This window comes from Acyrthosiphon pisum, chromosome A2 (genome assembly GCF_005508785.2).
Source record: "Acyrthosiphon pisum isolate AL4f chromosome A2, pea_aphid_22Mar2018_4r6ur, whole genome shotgun sequence".
Lineage (NCBI taxonomy): Eukaryota > Metazoa > Arthropoda > Insecta > Hemiptera > Aphididae > Acyrthosiphon > Acyrthosiphon pisum.
Genome location: NC_042495.1, coordinates 8,601,041 through 8,617,333, shown reverse-complemented (window position 1 = coordinate 8,617,333; position 16,293 = coordinate 8,601,041). Strand labels below are relative to the sequence as shown.

General features: G+C 28.5%; 4 protein-coding genes across 4 annotated transcripts in view; 2 read left to right on the top strand and 2 right to left on the bottom strand.

Annotated features, from left to right (window-relative positions):
* The window catches only part of LOC100165490 (ester hydrolase C11orf54 homolog), a 9,943-nt gene extending 9,463 nt beyond the window's left edge, over window positions 1–480 (top strand). Inside the window, exon 7 of the mRNA XM_016801924.2 lies at window positions 177–480. Within this exon, the coding sequence (XP_016657413.1) occupies window positions 177–350 (174 nt within the window). The 3' untranslated portion in view covers window positions 351–480. The remainder of the gene's footprint in view (window positions 1–176) is intronic.
* Window positions 481–628: 148 nt separating this feature from the next.
* On the bottom strand, window positions 629–5,394 carry LOC100159344. Its single transcript, XM_001947275.5, has 9 exons — window positions 5,136–5,394; window positions 4,399–4,662; window positions 4,172–4,323; window positions 3,925–4,072; window positions 3,183–3,392; window positions 2,859–3,075; window positions 2,630–2,784; window positions 2,049–2,537; window positions 629–1,982 (listed from the first exon to the last, which is right to left on the bottom strand). Exons 1-9 carry the CDS (start codon window positions 5,182–5,184, stop codon window positions 1,831–1,833), a joined length of 1,836 nt encoding a protein of 611 aa, XP_001947310.2. The 5' UTR covers window positions 5,185–5,394; the 3' UTR covers window positions 629–1,830.
* A 3,182-nt stretch (window positions 5,395–8,576) lies between these two features.
* LOC103308411 lies at window positions 8,577–10,426 on the top strand. The gene has a single exon (XM_008181710.3). The coding sequence runs from the start codon at window positions 8,832–8,834 to the stop codon at window positions 10,254–10,256; it is 1,425 nt and encodes a 474-aa protein (XP_008179932.1). The 5' UTR covers window positions 8,577–8,831; the 3' UTR covers window positions 10,257–10,426.
* LOC100167522 (adenosine kinase 2) lies at window positions 10,337–13,923 on the bottom strand. The gene is made up of 8 exons (XM_001948600.5): window positions 13,698–13,923; window positions 13,435–13,642; window positions 13,226–13,361; window positions 13,007–13,152; window positions 11,246–11,416; window positions 11,040–11,187; window positions 10,808–10,894; window positions 10,337–10,730 (listed from the first exon to the last, which is right to left on the bottom strand). The coding sequence occupies exons 1-8, from the start codon at window positions 13,718–13,720 to the stop codon at window positions 10,609–10,611; spliced, it is 1,041 nt and encodes a 346-aa protein (XP_001948635.1). The 5' UTR covers window positions 13,721–13,923; the 3' UTR covers window positions 10,337–10,608.
* Window positions 13,924–16,293: the final 2,370 nt, after the last annotated feature.

Below are 16,293 nucleotides of genomic sequence, written 5' to 3'. Positions count from 1 at the left end.
ACTGTACAGCAGAGCGACAACCACTTGCCCACATTTTTTACATCTACATTACTTATTTAAATTTACAAATCATTGTGTAATGACTAATGACTCATGAAACTAATTATATTTTATTATACGCTACTGTGTACTTGTCTCTATGTCATACTAACATTTTAATATTTTCAATTTTGTAGGGATTGGATTTGAGACCTCAGCATTTTCATTTGTTTGGTAATCACGGAGAAGGTGGACACTATCATCATGACACAGAACCAACCACGGTTAAATACACTGCCTATTTGAATGTGGCCAAAAAATTGATCAGAGTTGACCAGCCAGAAACAGCTCTTTTGTTTGGTAAAGATTAGATTTTCTGAAAACACGTAGGTAGATATATTGTTAAATAAATAATAATTTTCTTAAATTAATTGTTTTAATAATGTATAATATGGAGTAAGGACGACTATTGTTAATAAATGTTCATGTTCTATATACTTGTGTTGGATTTACCATGTCATTTTTATTATCTTTAACTTACTATAAAGTTATACAGTCATTTTCTTTTTACGGTTTCATAAAATTTTAGTTAAAAGATTGTTAGATTTTCCCCTTGAATTAAGTGTAAATAAATGTATAAACAAAAACATAGATACTAATTCAGTAATATAATAATAAAAAATATCAATTGTAATTATGTTTTTAAATAAAAATAATTACATACAATCCTATAGTATAAAATGTTATATAAAATTAGAATTTAGGTCCATCATCAAAATGGTATGTAATCTATAAAAACCAACAAATTTTGCATACTTTTAAAATATAATATAGTGTTACTAAATATAATCATAAAATATAATCTAAACAGCTACAATATAATAAATTTAAAATTTATAAAAAATAAAAGTTTTATATAAAAATAAATGTATTTAACGTAATTTTTTTATTATACAATTTACTATGTAGTGGACACAAAATCGGACGGATCGTTTGCATTTATCACAATTAAATTTCTTATAATAAATTGTAAAACATTATACATAGGTAAATTAATTTTAATAACTATTTATAAAAATATAATATAAGATTATTTTTATCAATACAAAATCAATCATTGTAAAATCTAAGTTATTGTATATTTAAAGCTACATTTTATACAATCAGAATAACAATAATTACATAATGAACAGTCAGTTTTTGTTCATTATATTTTGTTCTTTACTGTTAAATATATTAAAATTAAAAATAGTCATATAAAATTGCAATGCTCAATTATCAAACAATATGTTTAAAAACACATGTGAAGTATATGTAAAATTTAACACAACAAGTGCAATATTTGTATTTATATATGTTATCTCTATACCTATCAAGACAACGATCATATTATCAATAATATGTGAGTAATTAAATATATTATGTATCTATATTTTCAATTTTGTGATTTAACAAACTTTAAAATTGTTAATTTTTGTATAGACCTGTATAGTTTTATTAAATTGATTAATTGTTGGAATTTACTTATCAGAATTCTAATAAAAATTAATGGAATGGTTTATGTAATCTCAAAATCAAAATTACAGTATATATTATTGCCCTTCGTCAGAAATTATGTTCTGAAAAAATATTAAGTGCAGGGCATGGCAACAAAAATCTAAATTATAAAATTAAAATATTTTGGTAGTTAATCAAAAAGTATGTTTACAATTATTATTATAGTCAACTTTCAATATTTAAAAAAGATACTGATTATCTTACATAAACAATGAATAAATAATTATATCTGAACTATGTGATACAGCTACTAAAAGTGTAAATTATAGCTCGGCAAGACATACCAATTAAAATTTACAATAGAATGGTAAAGAGAATGGCAACTGAAAGCATACTAGATGAAACAATTAATGTGGATGATCGACCATATTTAAATACTTGTATATAGTTGTCTGAATGAATCCATGGATTAGCGCCATCATCAAAATACATTGGACATTGATCTCCTAAAATTTAAAAATTTAATTTATACATAGGTAATTTATCTAAAATCATACTACAAAACTGCTTACTTTCACGTTCATATTCTGTCATCTCAATAGCAACAGTGGCTCCTTCTGTAAAATTATTACTAAATGCATCTTGTTTAAGATCACAAAATGATCCTATAGCTTGTGACATTAGTACACGGTTAAGATCAGCTCGTTGATACACCCAACATCTGTACATGCTAGCAGCATCAAGAGGATCATATGTCATTAAATAAGACTTCAAATTTTCCTTCCAGTAACCTATGCACTGTAATCGGTAGTCTGGATCACTATAAATATCTACAGGCTGTCCACGATGATCCACATCAAGGCAAAATGATTCATCAATTGTAATCTCTTTTTGATCACCATCACAAGCAGCAAAATCTGATATTTTGTCCTTGCATGTAATTTGTGGACGAGGTGATAATGTAACACCACCAAGAATACGAGTTTCAAACAAAAAATCACCCTGTTGAGTGAAGTTGAATTTACCTGCCACTGGACATCTTATTGGAACTGGAGTTCTGGCTGAAAATATTATCACAACAATTAATATTTCTCTCTCAATGACTCAATAATTATTAGTTATTTATAACTAAACAAAAAAAAAATATACTTACAGACAAAAATATCATATTTCCAATTATCTTTATTGGGAAATTGTACCCAAGAGCACACAGTATGGAAGTTATCTCTAATAAATGCTATACCTCTTCTATAACGAATAATATTGTGATGTCTGGGTACAAAATCAAAACATACATAATCCTTTTGGCTATATTTAAAATTAAAATAAATAAAAAAACATTGTAAGACATTAAAATATTATAAAATTGAAATAATTTATACCATCCATCAACAGTGAGCCGTGCCATCATATAACGAGATCCTCTTTGTTCACGACATACATATATTGTTCTTCTAAATCGAGCTTCATCCGGATACCATGTTTCAATTACATGAGTTTCATTAATAAATACATCAGCATCCATATTAGCTGTATTTACCCATTCACCACTAAAATTTTGAGGTAGTCGGCAACCTGCCTCCACAACTTCGGCTTTCACTGCAAGAATAAATAATTTTAAAATTATAATACGAATGTCAGCTAGATAAATTATATGAACACTACAAAAATGAATAACTTTTATTAAATGCTCAAGAATTAATTACCAGGATTTATATGTAACCTCTCTGGACTTTTTTCTACCGTCTGAAGAGTATTGCACTCTGCTGTAATAGACACACCAATATACAAATCATCATCCCGATTTTTTAAGAAACATCGATATTTTTCATCTTTTCGAGATTCTTTAGTATTAGCTACAGCAAAGAAATGATTTTTGTCTACGAACCAGTCTCCTAAGCAACTGTACTCAACAACTAGAAAAAACAAAAAAAATAGTATTTTTGGTACATTTTCGATATACGAGACTATCTTCTTTTTTGAAATGTCACAAACTTATTATGCAAGACAAATTTTCTACTATCATCAGTCTATTTTTTTTTTTTTTTTGATAAATCATTGTATAGTATTTTAACATGTATAAAATGTTAAAAAGGAAAGTTTTTTACAATAATAAATGGAATTTATAAAAAAATTTAAATGTTTTTTAGTAAACATGATTCATGGGTTGATATAATATATTATATTACATAGGATTATCTATTGGAGGAAATTGGATTTTAACAGATTTTAAAAAATTCCAGTGAATTTATATTCTTTTACATTCTGGTGACTCATAAATTCAACTAAATAAGATTTTAGTTGATAAAGCTCTATCCAGCAGTGTTAAAATATTTATAATATTTTAGTATTTGTAATAATAGCAAAGTCTTGGATAATAGTCGTAATCTCATTTAACAGGAAAGTACCGTATTTTTTAATCAATTAGAAAAAGTATGAGAAATTTACCTCCATCAAACGTGCCTGTCATACCAGGGCATTTTTTGTATGTTATATTAAATTTTTGATTAGTTATTAAAAACTGTGTTCCTGCCGTTTGACAAGATTTAATTTGTGCTTCAGGATTATTACATTCACCAGTAAAGCGAAAACGGTTCTATAAAATTAAAATTATACATTAAACAATAACATTTGTCTCATAGTCATATCAAACTAGTTGAAAAAAAAAATAAAACGTATGCATTAGTTATAATACCTGGTAAGCAAATTGCCATACGCCTTCAAGACTGGACCGACAGTTTACAGGTATATAATTTTCCGAAAACAATGTGTTTAATTGTGTGTCTTGGAATTGACATATTTTATCAGGAGATTCATACTCATTAGGATTTAAAGTCATACAAACACCTTAAATATTTCAAAGATTAAAAAATTAAATTTATCAAATTAAAAATGTAAATGTTTTTTCAACAGGTAACTTACTTTCCATTTTATCCAATACATTAACAGTCCGAACCATAAATTTGACACAAGTATAACAATCACCAGCACTCTTTTGAAATACAAATGTGAAATTTACCTGGTTTTCTTCCATTGATCGAATGCAATTTCCTCGTTTAGACATACTTGTCGCATCAATTTCTGTGGTTGTACTGTGTCCATTTTCCCAAGAATACCACTGCCCACGAATTACCAATGGAATATTACATTTTGTGTTTACCTTGTTAAGTTCATAACTTCCACACACTACAATTATAAATCCCAAATATAATTAATTAAGTATATTTTAAATTTTAATTCATTTCCAACTCTCTTTAAATATTTTAAAAGTACATATTATGTCCCTATCATTGAAAGCATTTAAATGTCAACTGTTCAAAGCATAATTTAAATTTACCCAAAGCATTATATTAAGTAAAATTAAAATATAGTATTATGGAAGTATAATATTATCCAGTCTCAAATAAATGTACAAACACATAACCGATAGCGTGGCAATAGATGGTAATTTTTCATAAATAAAGTTGATTTTTATGTTTTAATTGTTTTAAATAAACAAATGTATATTATAATAATATAATCATACATGTATTAATGACTAATTATTAATCAGATATTTAAATGTATAAATCCAAAATATTTCATTTGTCATCTATTGGGCACTACCCATATCAGATATTTTTGTTGACAAAAATAACAGTTAAAATACACAAACTTACATGAGGCTAGACAAAATGCTGTTAAAATGAATTTTAGTAAGATATGCATATTAAATTAAAAAAATAAAACAATATATATAGCTGCTTATTTTATATCATTCAAAATAAATTAACACATTTTTTTAACATCATGCACAAGAGAATCGAGAATAATGAATACTAAAATACAATTCAACAGGTAATATTATAGTTATAACACATTTGATTTTGACTTCATTTGAGAATTTGAGATATGAGTCAATACTTAATGCGTACAGTAATGATTACATATTTACATCCTTGGACCTTGGAGTTCTAACAAAAAAAAATGTTGTTAGGGCAGTCGTGGGTACGCCCAAAAATAAAATACTTATCAACTAGTTCTTCCGTAAACTAGTTCCCCTTATCAACTTGGAAACATTTTTTATTCTTCTATTCTAATCTTTTGACTTCTGACTTCTGAAATCTAACCTTAGAACTTAGAACAATGCCTGCTTGTACCTACCTTAATAATTATATTATAAATCATTATTTAAGTTGTATTTTTGTATTATTAAGAATACGTTAATAGTGGTCGGGATATATACTCGCTACTTTAGTAGTAGCGATATATTTATTATTTTGAATTAGTTTTATTCGTTCCACGGGTTACTACTTAGTTACTACTTAAGTATTAAATTAAATTAAAATGTATAAAATTATCAGGCTTCTAGGAAACTAGGAAAAACGGGCGCCTGTCAGTCAAAAACCGTATTATACGACAATAATTAAAAATAAATGTAGGTACGTTTTGGTTGTATTATTTAAAATAAAAATGTCAGTGAAAAAAAATTATAAAATTATTCATTTATTGAAAATATGTCTCAAAAAGTATAAAATGAAGAAATATGCCCTAAAAACAAAAATAACTTTAAATACGCATTTATATGCAAAATAAAACTTCAAAACTTTGAAAGCAAGAAATGTATTTGTTTCGTACCTATACTCTGCCAAAATATTTTTGATTGTACCTACATTGTACAAAAAAAATATTCAAATGCTACAAGTCCTTTGACCTAACACACAGACACACAGATATACATTAATTTATATATATACCATTATACCTATATATAGATTCAAGATTGACAGTAGGTATAGCAATATTCGATAATCTTAATCTAGTCATGGTTGAACAAATATATGTTTTAACTAGTTTAAGTTTACTGAATGATCTTTCCCCGGATGCACAGTTCAGGGAAATGTAAGTAATAGCCTGTGAGCGATAACTAAATTTGGATACACTGAGATGTTTTTATGCCGTTTATAATATGTCTAAATAAGTTGCCATTTTTAAATTAGGTGTAATTGCTTTTCCTTGATACTTAAAAATTCAATTTCATTCAGTAATTCACTATTCAGGTCTGAACTATTTTTTAAAACTAGATCAGCAGCGTGTTTTTTAAAAACTCCAATGGACAATGTATTAAGATGGAACCCAGAAAGAAATTCAAAATCGTTAGCAATGTTCGAAATGCTTCAAAACGCGAAGATATTTGTGAAATTAAAGTGTCCATGACCATAACTATTGGTTGTACTCCAATTTAAGTTTCAACTTATATTTTCTGATCTCTCATTTCACATTTCTTCCAAAACATTTTTAAACTCATCACAATTTTGGATGCATTAGAAATAGAAATATTCGATTTTTGCAAGGTAATATTAACACCTTTTTTAAGGAGTGAGTCGTGGGTGGTTAGGTGGTACCATTCTACCGTTAAGTGTCACCTATGTGATACAAAAATAGTAATATTTAATAGGATATTAACGTTGCATATAATAAAATTGTATAGCACTATAGCTAATAAAGCAATTAATAGTAGTATAGCCACAAATTAAGATATCTTGTTTGTAGAGAATGTCAGTAATCTAATAATAATAGAATAGGCGGGCAGTGGTGGATCAAGGGCTTAATTTTTTTTTTTTTGGGGGGGTGGGCAAAAGTACAAAAAGTTCCAAAATTGGCTAAACACTATGTACAACAATGGATAACTACGGCGATGGAGGGGAGGGAAAATGCCCCCTTTACCCTCACCCTGGATCCACCACTGTAAACGACTAAGCCATGACAAATTATATATTAATACCTATATATTATATTATTATAACTATAAATATTTATAGTTATTATTATTATATATTAATAAATTCATTATATATATATATATATATAATTTGTCTTGGGGTAAGCCATAAGTCTACATAAATAAACGTCAACGGCTATGCAAGACGGTCGTGAATTGCGGTGACGTGAGGTGCACCGTGAATACATGTATTCGCAGTTTTATCTTTTTATTTTGTCTATTGGGAATTATAAACAAAAATAAAAAAACATATTGTAAAATCAATATCTACGACATTGATCGTTCCGGGCTAAAATACACTTTACCGCATGCCTCTCACGTATTTCAAATTTTTTTTTAAAAAGACATATTTTTCAACGCCTTGGTGACCAGAATTGGCTGGCGAAGGGAACCACTATAATATACTTAATACTTATATTCATAGGCGCAAATAGGGGGGGGGCTTTAGGGGCTAAGCCCCCCCAAAAATGTCCATAGCCCTCCCAAACATTTCCTACATTTTGTTTTAAGCTTATTCAATATTATCAAAGTAAGGTCCTATTAGCCCTATTAGCCCCCCCAAATCTCGATCGCTATTTACGCCTATGCTTATATTATTTCAACAAACTGTCCATCGAGTCCCGGCGGCAGGCGACGGGAGGTCTCTCGAGTTTAAAGACCAAAGCCACTTGTGTTACTTTAAATAACAAGGCTCAGTTTACTTGTTAGGTTATCCGCCTGCCCGTAAATCTAAATTCTAAATTCGTTTAGGCACTGTGCGTGACAGTAAAGTTGTGTTGCACGCATGCGTATAAACGTTTGATCGCAAACTTTGGAAGGCTATAACTTTCAAAATAATGCGGTATCCGCAAAAAAATTCAAACAGTTTCTAAATAAGCGTTGAAAAACACATCATTTTCAAAAAAAAAATTTGAAATTCGTGAGGGGCGTGGTAAAGTGCCTTTGTTCTTTCTGTTTTAAGAAGTGTTTGTTCAAAATTTGAATTTTTGGGATTTGATATCATTTGAACAGAAAATAGTTTATTAAAAAAAATGTTTAAACAACTTTGTTTTTGTCATGACAAAATAAACAGTTTATTTTGTCATGGTTTTTGTTTTGATTGTAATAAATGGACGCTAACTGGCTACTATTAAAAAAAATATAAAGTCAGTATAAACAACTTTTCGAATAATTAAATCCCATTTACTACATCTCTGAAGTTGTATTGCAATGGTATAATAATTGAGTAACGCGGTATAAATATAACCTTAAAACACCGGTGAAATATTCAAAAGTAGCCAATCGCGGTCGAAATTGCTAAGTTTTTAGATAATGAGATGAAAATATGATACCTAGTATGATACCAGTCTTGAATGTATCGGCATGTTCTGTATTGCTAGAATGTTCGGTTATAAATTTTAATTATTTAACGGTTGAGTTTAAGTATAATACGATTAAAGTAATACTTATGAATTAAACTTATTATAAAGATTCTGTTTATTGTTTGTAATTACAAAAAAAATATCGTTAAAGAAAAATATTACAACGAGTCATTAAATTCATGTCAAACTATAAAGAAATGTTCTGTTGAATTAAGTTACAAAAAACCGACAGAATGACGTCTAATTCAAACATTTTTTTAACAAGGACATTTAAATCTACACTCAGTTCTTTATTATTCACGTATGTAACAGCATTCTTATTATCACTTCGGTCGATTTTCAGCTTCACATTCAACTTGTATTCTTTATTGTACGTGCCGGCAGTATTGGTAGCTGTCTTATTATTCATTATAACCAGCTCACGCAGATATGTGAGAACAGATGTGCCTTGTACAAACCGTTTTAACAAAATTGTCAAAGGATTATCAATTCAAACCGTATTACCGGCAGCCTTGATTTCGGTCAGCGCATGGTTTCTGTCCAGTATAAACCCATTCTGTCAAGATGAAAAAATTTGGCTTTTACTCAATGTTGGATGTGCTCTGGCTGGAGTTTTATTCCATTATGAAAACGTTTACTTTGAACAAGACTTTCACTTTCCGATCATTCAAACTACAAAATATTCAATGTTTATGTCTAAACTCTCGGAGATGTTATTTAAATCATTGAAAAAATCATTTTTGTACCTATTTTTCATATTTATTCCATTATATGTGATTGAACCAAAATTGTGTTCCAATGTTTATTTTTTTATGATTCTGTGGTTTTCAATATCATTAGTTTTATACTTGTTTTATTCATTTGAGCACATTATATACTTAACTATGACTGAACGTGTTATATTTCCAATTGTGACGATAAATCAAGACAATAATTGTTTACTTAATGCTTTGAATGTTGATAATAAGATTATAAAATCATTAGCTCTATATGATCTTTATCAAGCTACAATTAAAGATGCAGAAAGAAGAAAAGAAATATTTAGCTTAAGTTTTGCGGGAAGTGTTCCTCAGAGTTGGAAAATTATATTTAACTATTGTATAAATAACATAAAATCCACCACAGGAGACATGAACAATTTAGTCAACCATGTACCACTGAAGTTAATCAATCGACGCAATATAACCAATGCCAGATTAATACATATTAATGGTAGTGCCATTAGCAAACCATCCGAAGAAAATGTAAATAAACACAGCATATTTTTGTATTTTTTTGAAAAATTCTGGTTGTATAACTACTTTTTTGGACAATTGGATAAAGATAAATTATTAGAAGAATTTGAAGCAACAGTTTGGTGCTGTTATATACTTTCAAATTTGGCTGTAGTTTCATTAAAGGAGGACGAGTATGGTGTAGTCAGAGAACAACTTGGGCAAATTGTTAGCACTATTTTAGATTTGAAAAATCAACTTGATTTCCAACAAAGAACTTTTAACAACCAAAATACCAAAAAAATTGAATACTTGAAAACACACGTTAAGACTTGTGCTGTGATGCTAGCATTGAATTTTGGTATGTACGTCAATGATATTGGATTAGATGAAACTCAGTTGCATAGCTTTAAAAAAATAATAATACAGTTAAATAATTGTTAACATTATTCTATGTAAAAATTAAAAATGTTTATTATATTGTTCTTAATATTTTTTTTTATCATGTCTCAGTGATGCAGTTATGGACTTAAATGTATTATATTGTTTTGTAAATATCATATTCTTACAATGTTTTCACTATAATGTTGTAAATATAATACATTTTTACTTTATTGAGTGAAGTAAACAGTAAAACTTATTCCAAATGTATTTATTTGAGTATCATAATCATAATACAATAATAATGTTAAATAAAAATATTGTTATATAACTTAAAAGTTACATCAGTAAAATAAATTTTAGTCTTTACTAATTTTACTGTAACAAGTCTTATTATAACATATTATAAACATATTTATATTTTAAATGAATCTCCTTTTGTCATGCCTGGTTGTTGTATAATATATGATCCTGCATTAATTCCCGCTTCTATACAGGTTTTAATTGGACATTCCAAAATATATTTGCTGATAAAACCTACGAAAAAAATATTTTTCAAAATACCTATTTATAAAATAAACTAAATTTTTTTTGTTTATCAAAACTAATCTTACCACCAATAAATGCATCACCAGCACCATTTGAATCAACAATATTACTTATTGGAATTTTGGGCACTGGATATTGTGTGATAACTCCATCTAAGAAATAAAAAATAAAAATAATTTTTTTAGTTTTACCAGAATTTATTAAAAATCGGGTTTTAATGACCATACATACATTGTATGACAAATTCAATTTAACCATATCAGGAAAGTATCATATTATTTTAATTACAATATATACCTTTAGCAACGAGGACTGGTTTTTCGCCTTGAGTTATAATAACTAAACGATGTCCATCATTTTCAATATCAAAAGTACTTAATTTACATGCAATTTCCTCAATGTTAGTTAAATCCCATTTTTGTCCATCCGAAAATGCTTTGGCTTCCTAAATAAAATATAAATTTTATTAGAATTAAGTTAAAGCTAAATTAAATGCTACTAACTTCATCATTTCCCACTACAATAGTAACATAACGAAAAATTGACATAACTGAATCCATATAAAATTGATAAATAAACGGAGCACTCATATTGAATAAAAATGGACACTTTCGTTCAAAAGCAATCTTAGCAATTTTTTGAACAGCTTTTGCATTGACTTGTAAGAAAAAACCCTAAAAAAAATTAATAATTTCACCATTAGTTAGAAGTTATGCTTAGAATACAATTCAATAATAAAATACTTAAGAGGCTGTCAGCGCACTATTTGTTTTCTCTCTGGCTCACAAGCAACATAGACAAAATGCATTTACGCAAAATCATTTTTTCTATGTGTTTAAGTAATCTCAGAGTGAAGTCACCCATGACTAAAAAGATAGAGAATAATATTTTAGAGGGAATGACATATCGATTTGTCTAAATATTGTCTCAAAACAATTTAAACATCATTTAAATTAACAAATTTTTTTTATTTATTTTGAAAGTCGAATACAAAGTCAAATAATAATAAAATATAAAATAAATATGTCATTCCCTCTAAAATATTATTCTCTATCTTTTTTGTAATACATGACTTTACTCTAAGATTACTTAAACGCATAGAAAAAATGATTTTGCGTAAATGCTTTTTGTCTATGTTGCGCGTGGGCCAGAGAGAAAACGAATAGTGCACTGACATCCTCTTAAATAAGCTAGGTAATTTATATATAACATAATATTATTTAATATTTATATTTAATTGTATACAAAAGTGGGCAGTAAGCCAAGTAAAATTTATAATTTGTATAAAAGTCACAAACTACAGTAGAATGGACTGGAAACTGCAGATAAAACATTGTTTGTCGAATGTAGATACCTCCTTAGATTTTAAGTTTAAACCTAACAGTTATGAACTTAAGAAGACCCTACACCTGCATAAGTTGTCTCTGTCTTACAAATGCACAACATACCAAAAACTGTTTTGCGCGGAACAACTATGCTTCCTCTTTATTTAAAGAAGAATTACCAAAATTCCACAACACATGAGGAAGAACTTAATCTGTGTTGTAGCGATTTTGTTTTTTTTATAGCACTTACCAATAGTTTTTAATAGTTAAACGAAAAAAACTTAATGTTCTCAAACTAATAACTTTAATTATATTAATGTTTCCAAATAATAAAAACGCTACGACACAGATAAAGTTCTTCTCTATGTGTTGTGGAATTTTAGTAATTCTACTATAAATATAGAGGGAGCATAGTTGTCCCGCGCAAAACAGTTTTTGGAATGTTGATCATTTATAAGACGGATACAACGCATGTGGGTGTAGCGTCCTCTTAAGTAAACTAAATTTGATATGATCATACATTTTTGTGGCTAGTGAATAATGTATACTTATCTTTTGGCCCTTAACATCAAAAAAGTAGCCGACCTCATATATACAAAATTATAACTTGAACAATACGAGAAATTTTGTTTAAAATAATAGATTTTTTTGATTACAAATATTTTTTAATTTATAATACAATTTATACTCAATTCCACGAGAGAACGTACATATTTTTTGTTCAATCGCTACGCAATCCCCACCATTTTTGCCCGTTTGGTCAATGGTTGGCAATGACTCTTCGCATACGTAGCCACTGAGTGGTAAAGAGTGGGAGAAATTTGGTACATGTACGTTCTCTCATGGAATGGAGTATATTAGTGTTACAATTTACAAATTATATAAAATCAAATATTTAAATATTAAATTAAGGCTTTGTTAATCCTAAATTGAACTTACTGTAACTAAGTAGAATTTTGCATTTTCAATTATAGCTTTATTTTCAGGAACATCCAAATGGTCTTCAGTAAAAGTCTCTGCAGCTGATAAATTAGCACACAAAGATCTATCTTTGCCATTATTGGTGACAATAACTGCACAGGTGCCTGAATAAAATGTTTAAATATATTTATTTTCCACAAAACTTCTAGAAGTTAAAAATAATAATTAAATATTTACCGGTGGGTTTTTCTGAAGAGTATTGATATTTAACATCAACTCCCTCGCTGTTAGCTTTAAGTTTCAAAATCTCACTATATTTATCTTTACCAACCGCACCAAAAAATACAGTTACGTTAGGTTTTTCTAGAACCCACTAAATTATCATTTTTTTTTTTTAATAATAAGAATAAAAATGATTAGGTACATTGGTTTAGCATTGATAATACCTGAGCAACCCTCAAAGAATTTTGAGCAGAGCCTCCAGCGGTGTATTCAATATTTTTATTCTTCATCAATTCTTCATAGAGAGGCATGTGTTTTTCCTCAGCCAAGATAGCATTATTACTTTTTAGATCATATTTATCTAATAAATTTTGATCACCAACAACGGTCATGTCCAACAATGGGTTACAGAATCCAACAATGGATCCAGGTCTAAAATAAATTAATACAGTTAAACATTGACCATGAGAAATTCTTAAATACATACTTTAAAATGTTAGAATCACCCATTTTTTTTACACAACCGAAATAATAAAACGGCTAAGAATGGAAAGAAAGTCTAAAGAGTTATAAAAAGTCTTAGAGTACTGTTATATTGTAGACAAATAAGAGTTAAGTAATTATGGAAAGGAGCGATGTACTGTTCAATAGAAAGAGAAACACTCGACAACGCTCAAATGCTCAATTAAAATTTAAAGTTTCACGATTAGTTCGTTGTTATCTATAATTACTTATCAAAAACAGATAACATTAAAAAAAATTCCACACTAGAACATCGTGTAATACTAATATTTATGTTTTACTAAATTACATTCAACAATAATTTGACATCACAATCTAATTTGATGCATTCGAGTACCAGGAAGACGTGTTGTCGTGTTCTTAATTAATATTTAACATTGTATATTATCATGTATGTTTTAATATTTTGAGATTGTAAAATGGCGTCGAAATTTCGAACAATAAATTTAAATTCGTAGATTTGAAGGTTATAATGCCGCATTATTGCTGATTATTCAAGGCGACTAATGAAAAATGTACTAGATAAAAATTACATCACCCTGATTATTAGCACTAAGAAATAAGATACATTATAATAATATAGTCTTTAGTCCGTGATCTATTATATTATTATAATATTATATACCATATAGATAGTCTATAATAATATAATATATACAGGGCCGTCCCGAAGAACAATTTATTTGGGGGGGGGGGGGGGGGAGTTAGACCTATTAATTTGCCGACTCGAAAATTTTTTTTCTCGCTTCAATCAAAAAATGTAGGTACATTGTTTTAAATTACAATTTATATTAGTATTTTAAGAACATAATATATTATATACAGCTTTATGTAAGGGCCTGGTGCAGCGCGGAGTGATTGCCGATTGGCCGCAGTGGCTACTGACTAATGCATGCTGCGGTCCAAGCATCGTCCGGCGTCATTAGCAGTGCTGCAACAACCGGGGTTGCTAGGGGTGCGAAGAACCCCTTGGCCCCTCGTTAAATCATAACAATAGGCCCCGGGGCCAGTGGCCGAACTATTTGGAACTTTTTTCTCTTAAGGTGTTTCACAAAGTGGTATCTTACTATCTTATTATTGTATCAAAAAATAGAAACTAATGAATACATTAGAACCATAATTATTATTATAATATAAAACAAAGTCCTAACTATATTTATAACAAAATAATAAAAATAATAATTTCGAATGGCAGGGGGCTGAATTATACCGCCAATATCATATTTTCGAATTTCTTAATTTTTCCATGTTGTGACGGCTGATGGTTTATTGCATTTAAATTTGGACAAAAAAGAAAATAAATGGTTTTAAGAGGTTGCATACCATTTTGCTCCTCAGTCGTCAGCTATATGTGTACAATCAGTACAATGTACAATGTGTTCAATGATCTTCACCTATCTGTAAGCAGTATAGCAGTGTACCTATATATATTATATATATATTATATTAAATGCATGACATAATGTATTTAGCTAAAAACAACAAGCAATATGTATTAAATGACCTATTGGTACATGAGCATAGTGGCAACTATAGGGTTAAAATTCTGGGGCTACAGCCCACAAAACTATTAATTTAAAATAACCTATAAGCAGCTTATATCTAAATAAATAAGGAATGTTTTTTGGAGGGGTCTGAATCGTAGTCAAGGGGGGGGGGGCTAAAGCCCCTCCCTTCACTTAATTGCGCCTTTATACTTGGGCCCTATATATTTATTAGTCGCACACCCACCAATATGTACCAAGTTGCGGCACTGGTCATTAGCAAACGGATGGGTGATTACTCTGGTTTCAAGTGACGAATCTTCACATACGTACGTGTTCCTCAACCAACCAACAGTAATCCCCCCCACGAAATGCTGATAAGTAATGACCATAGTTGCCGATAATTTAAGACCAATAATTTTTATTGATTTACCGATTTATTGATTTTACAATGATGTGTGTTTTTTTATTTGTTTATTATTTTTTTTTTGTGTCCGTCATCGCCTTTTAAGACCGTAAAAATGCTTAGAATTTCTTCAAAAGCATCTTTTTCTTTACACCATAACATTTTAAAAATATTTTGACTTGTTTTGTCTTGTTTACGGACATTTTCAGTTTCCAATTTTTTTTTTGGTTTTTTTTTCTATAAATATAAATTAAATTGTATTTGTAGGGTCAAAAAGCGTGACAATTTAATACAATGCTTTTAATATATTGTTACAACATCAGTTAAAAAATATTAAAAATACATGGGCACACATTTTCTGTAAGCAATCTAAGTTCAAATTTTGACAAAATATATCAAATTAAAAATTAAAAAATATATAAAAAGATTAGCTTTTATAGCTAAGGATTGAACATTTAAAACAAGGTCAACGTAAGTAGGTTATTCTGTAATCGAAAAATCAAAAAAAAATATTTAAAAAAACAGTTTTTTTTATAGTTATTTTATGTTCAAATTTGAACGAAGTTAATTAATATTTAAACGAAGAAGAATGATTTTAGTTTTGTGTGGTCAAATTTAATCCACTTTTGTTTGTCGGAATATTTTTCATTTTTATTATTAATATTCATTAT

Coding starts and splice junctions, on each gene's coding strand:
- LOC100159344 (XM_001947275.5), bottom strand. CDS start 5,184: ATGCATATCTTACTAAAATTCATTTTAACAGCATTTTGTCTAGCCTCA. Junction 4,073..4,171: donor TATGGCAATTTGCTTACCAG/GTATTATAACTA, acceptor TTAATTTTATAG/AACCGTTTTCGCTTTACTGG. Junction 2,785..2,858: donor CGGCTCACTGTTGATGGATG/GTATAAATTATT, acceptor TTTTAAATATAG/CCAAAAGGATTATGTATGTT.
- LOC103308411 (XM_008181710.3), top strand. CDS start 8,832: ATGACGTCTAATTCAAACATTTTTTTAACAAGGACATTTAAATCTACA.
- LOC100167522 (XM_001948600.5), bottom strand. CDS start 13,720: ATGGGTGATTCTAACATTTTAAA. Junction 13,362..13,434: donor ATTCTTTGAGGGTTGCTCAG/GTATTATCAATG, acceptor ATGATAATTTAG/TGGGTTCTAGAAAAACCTAA. Junction 11,188..11,245: donor TTGTAGTGGGAAATGATGAA/GTTAGTAGCATT, acceptor TATTTTATTTAG/GAAGCCAAAGCATTTTCGGA.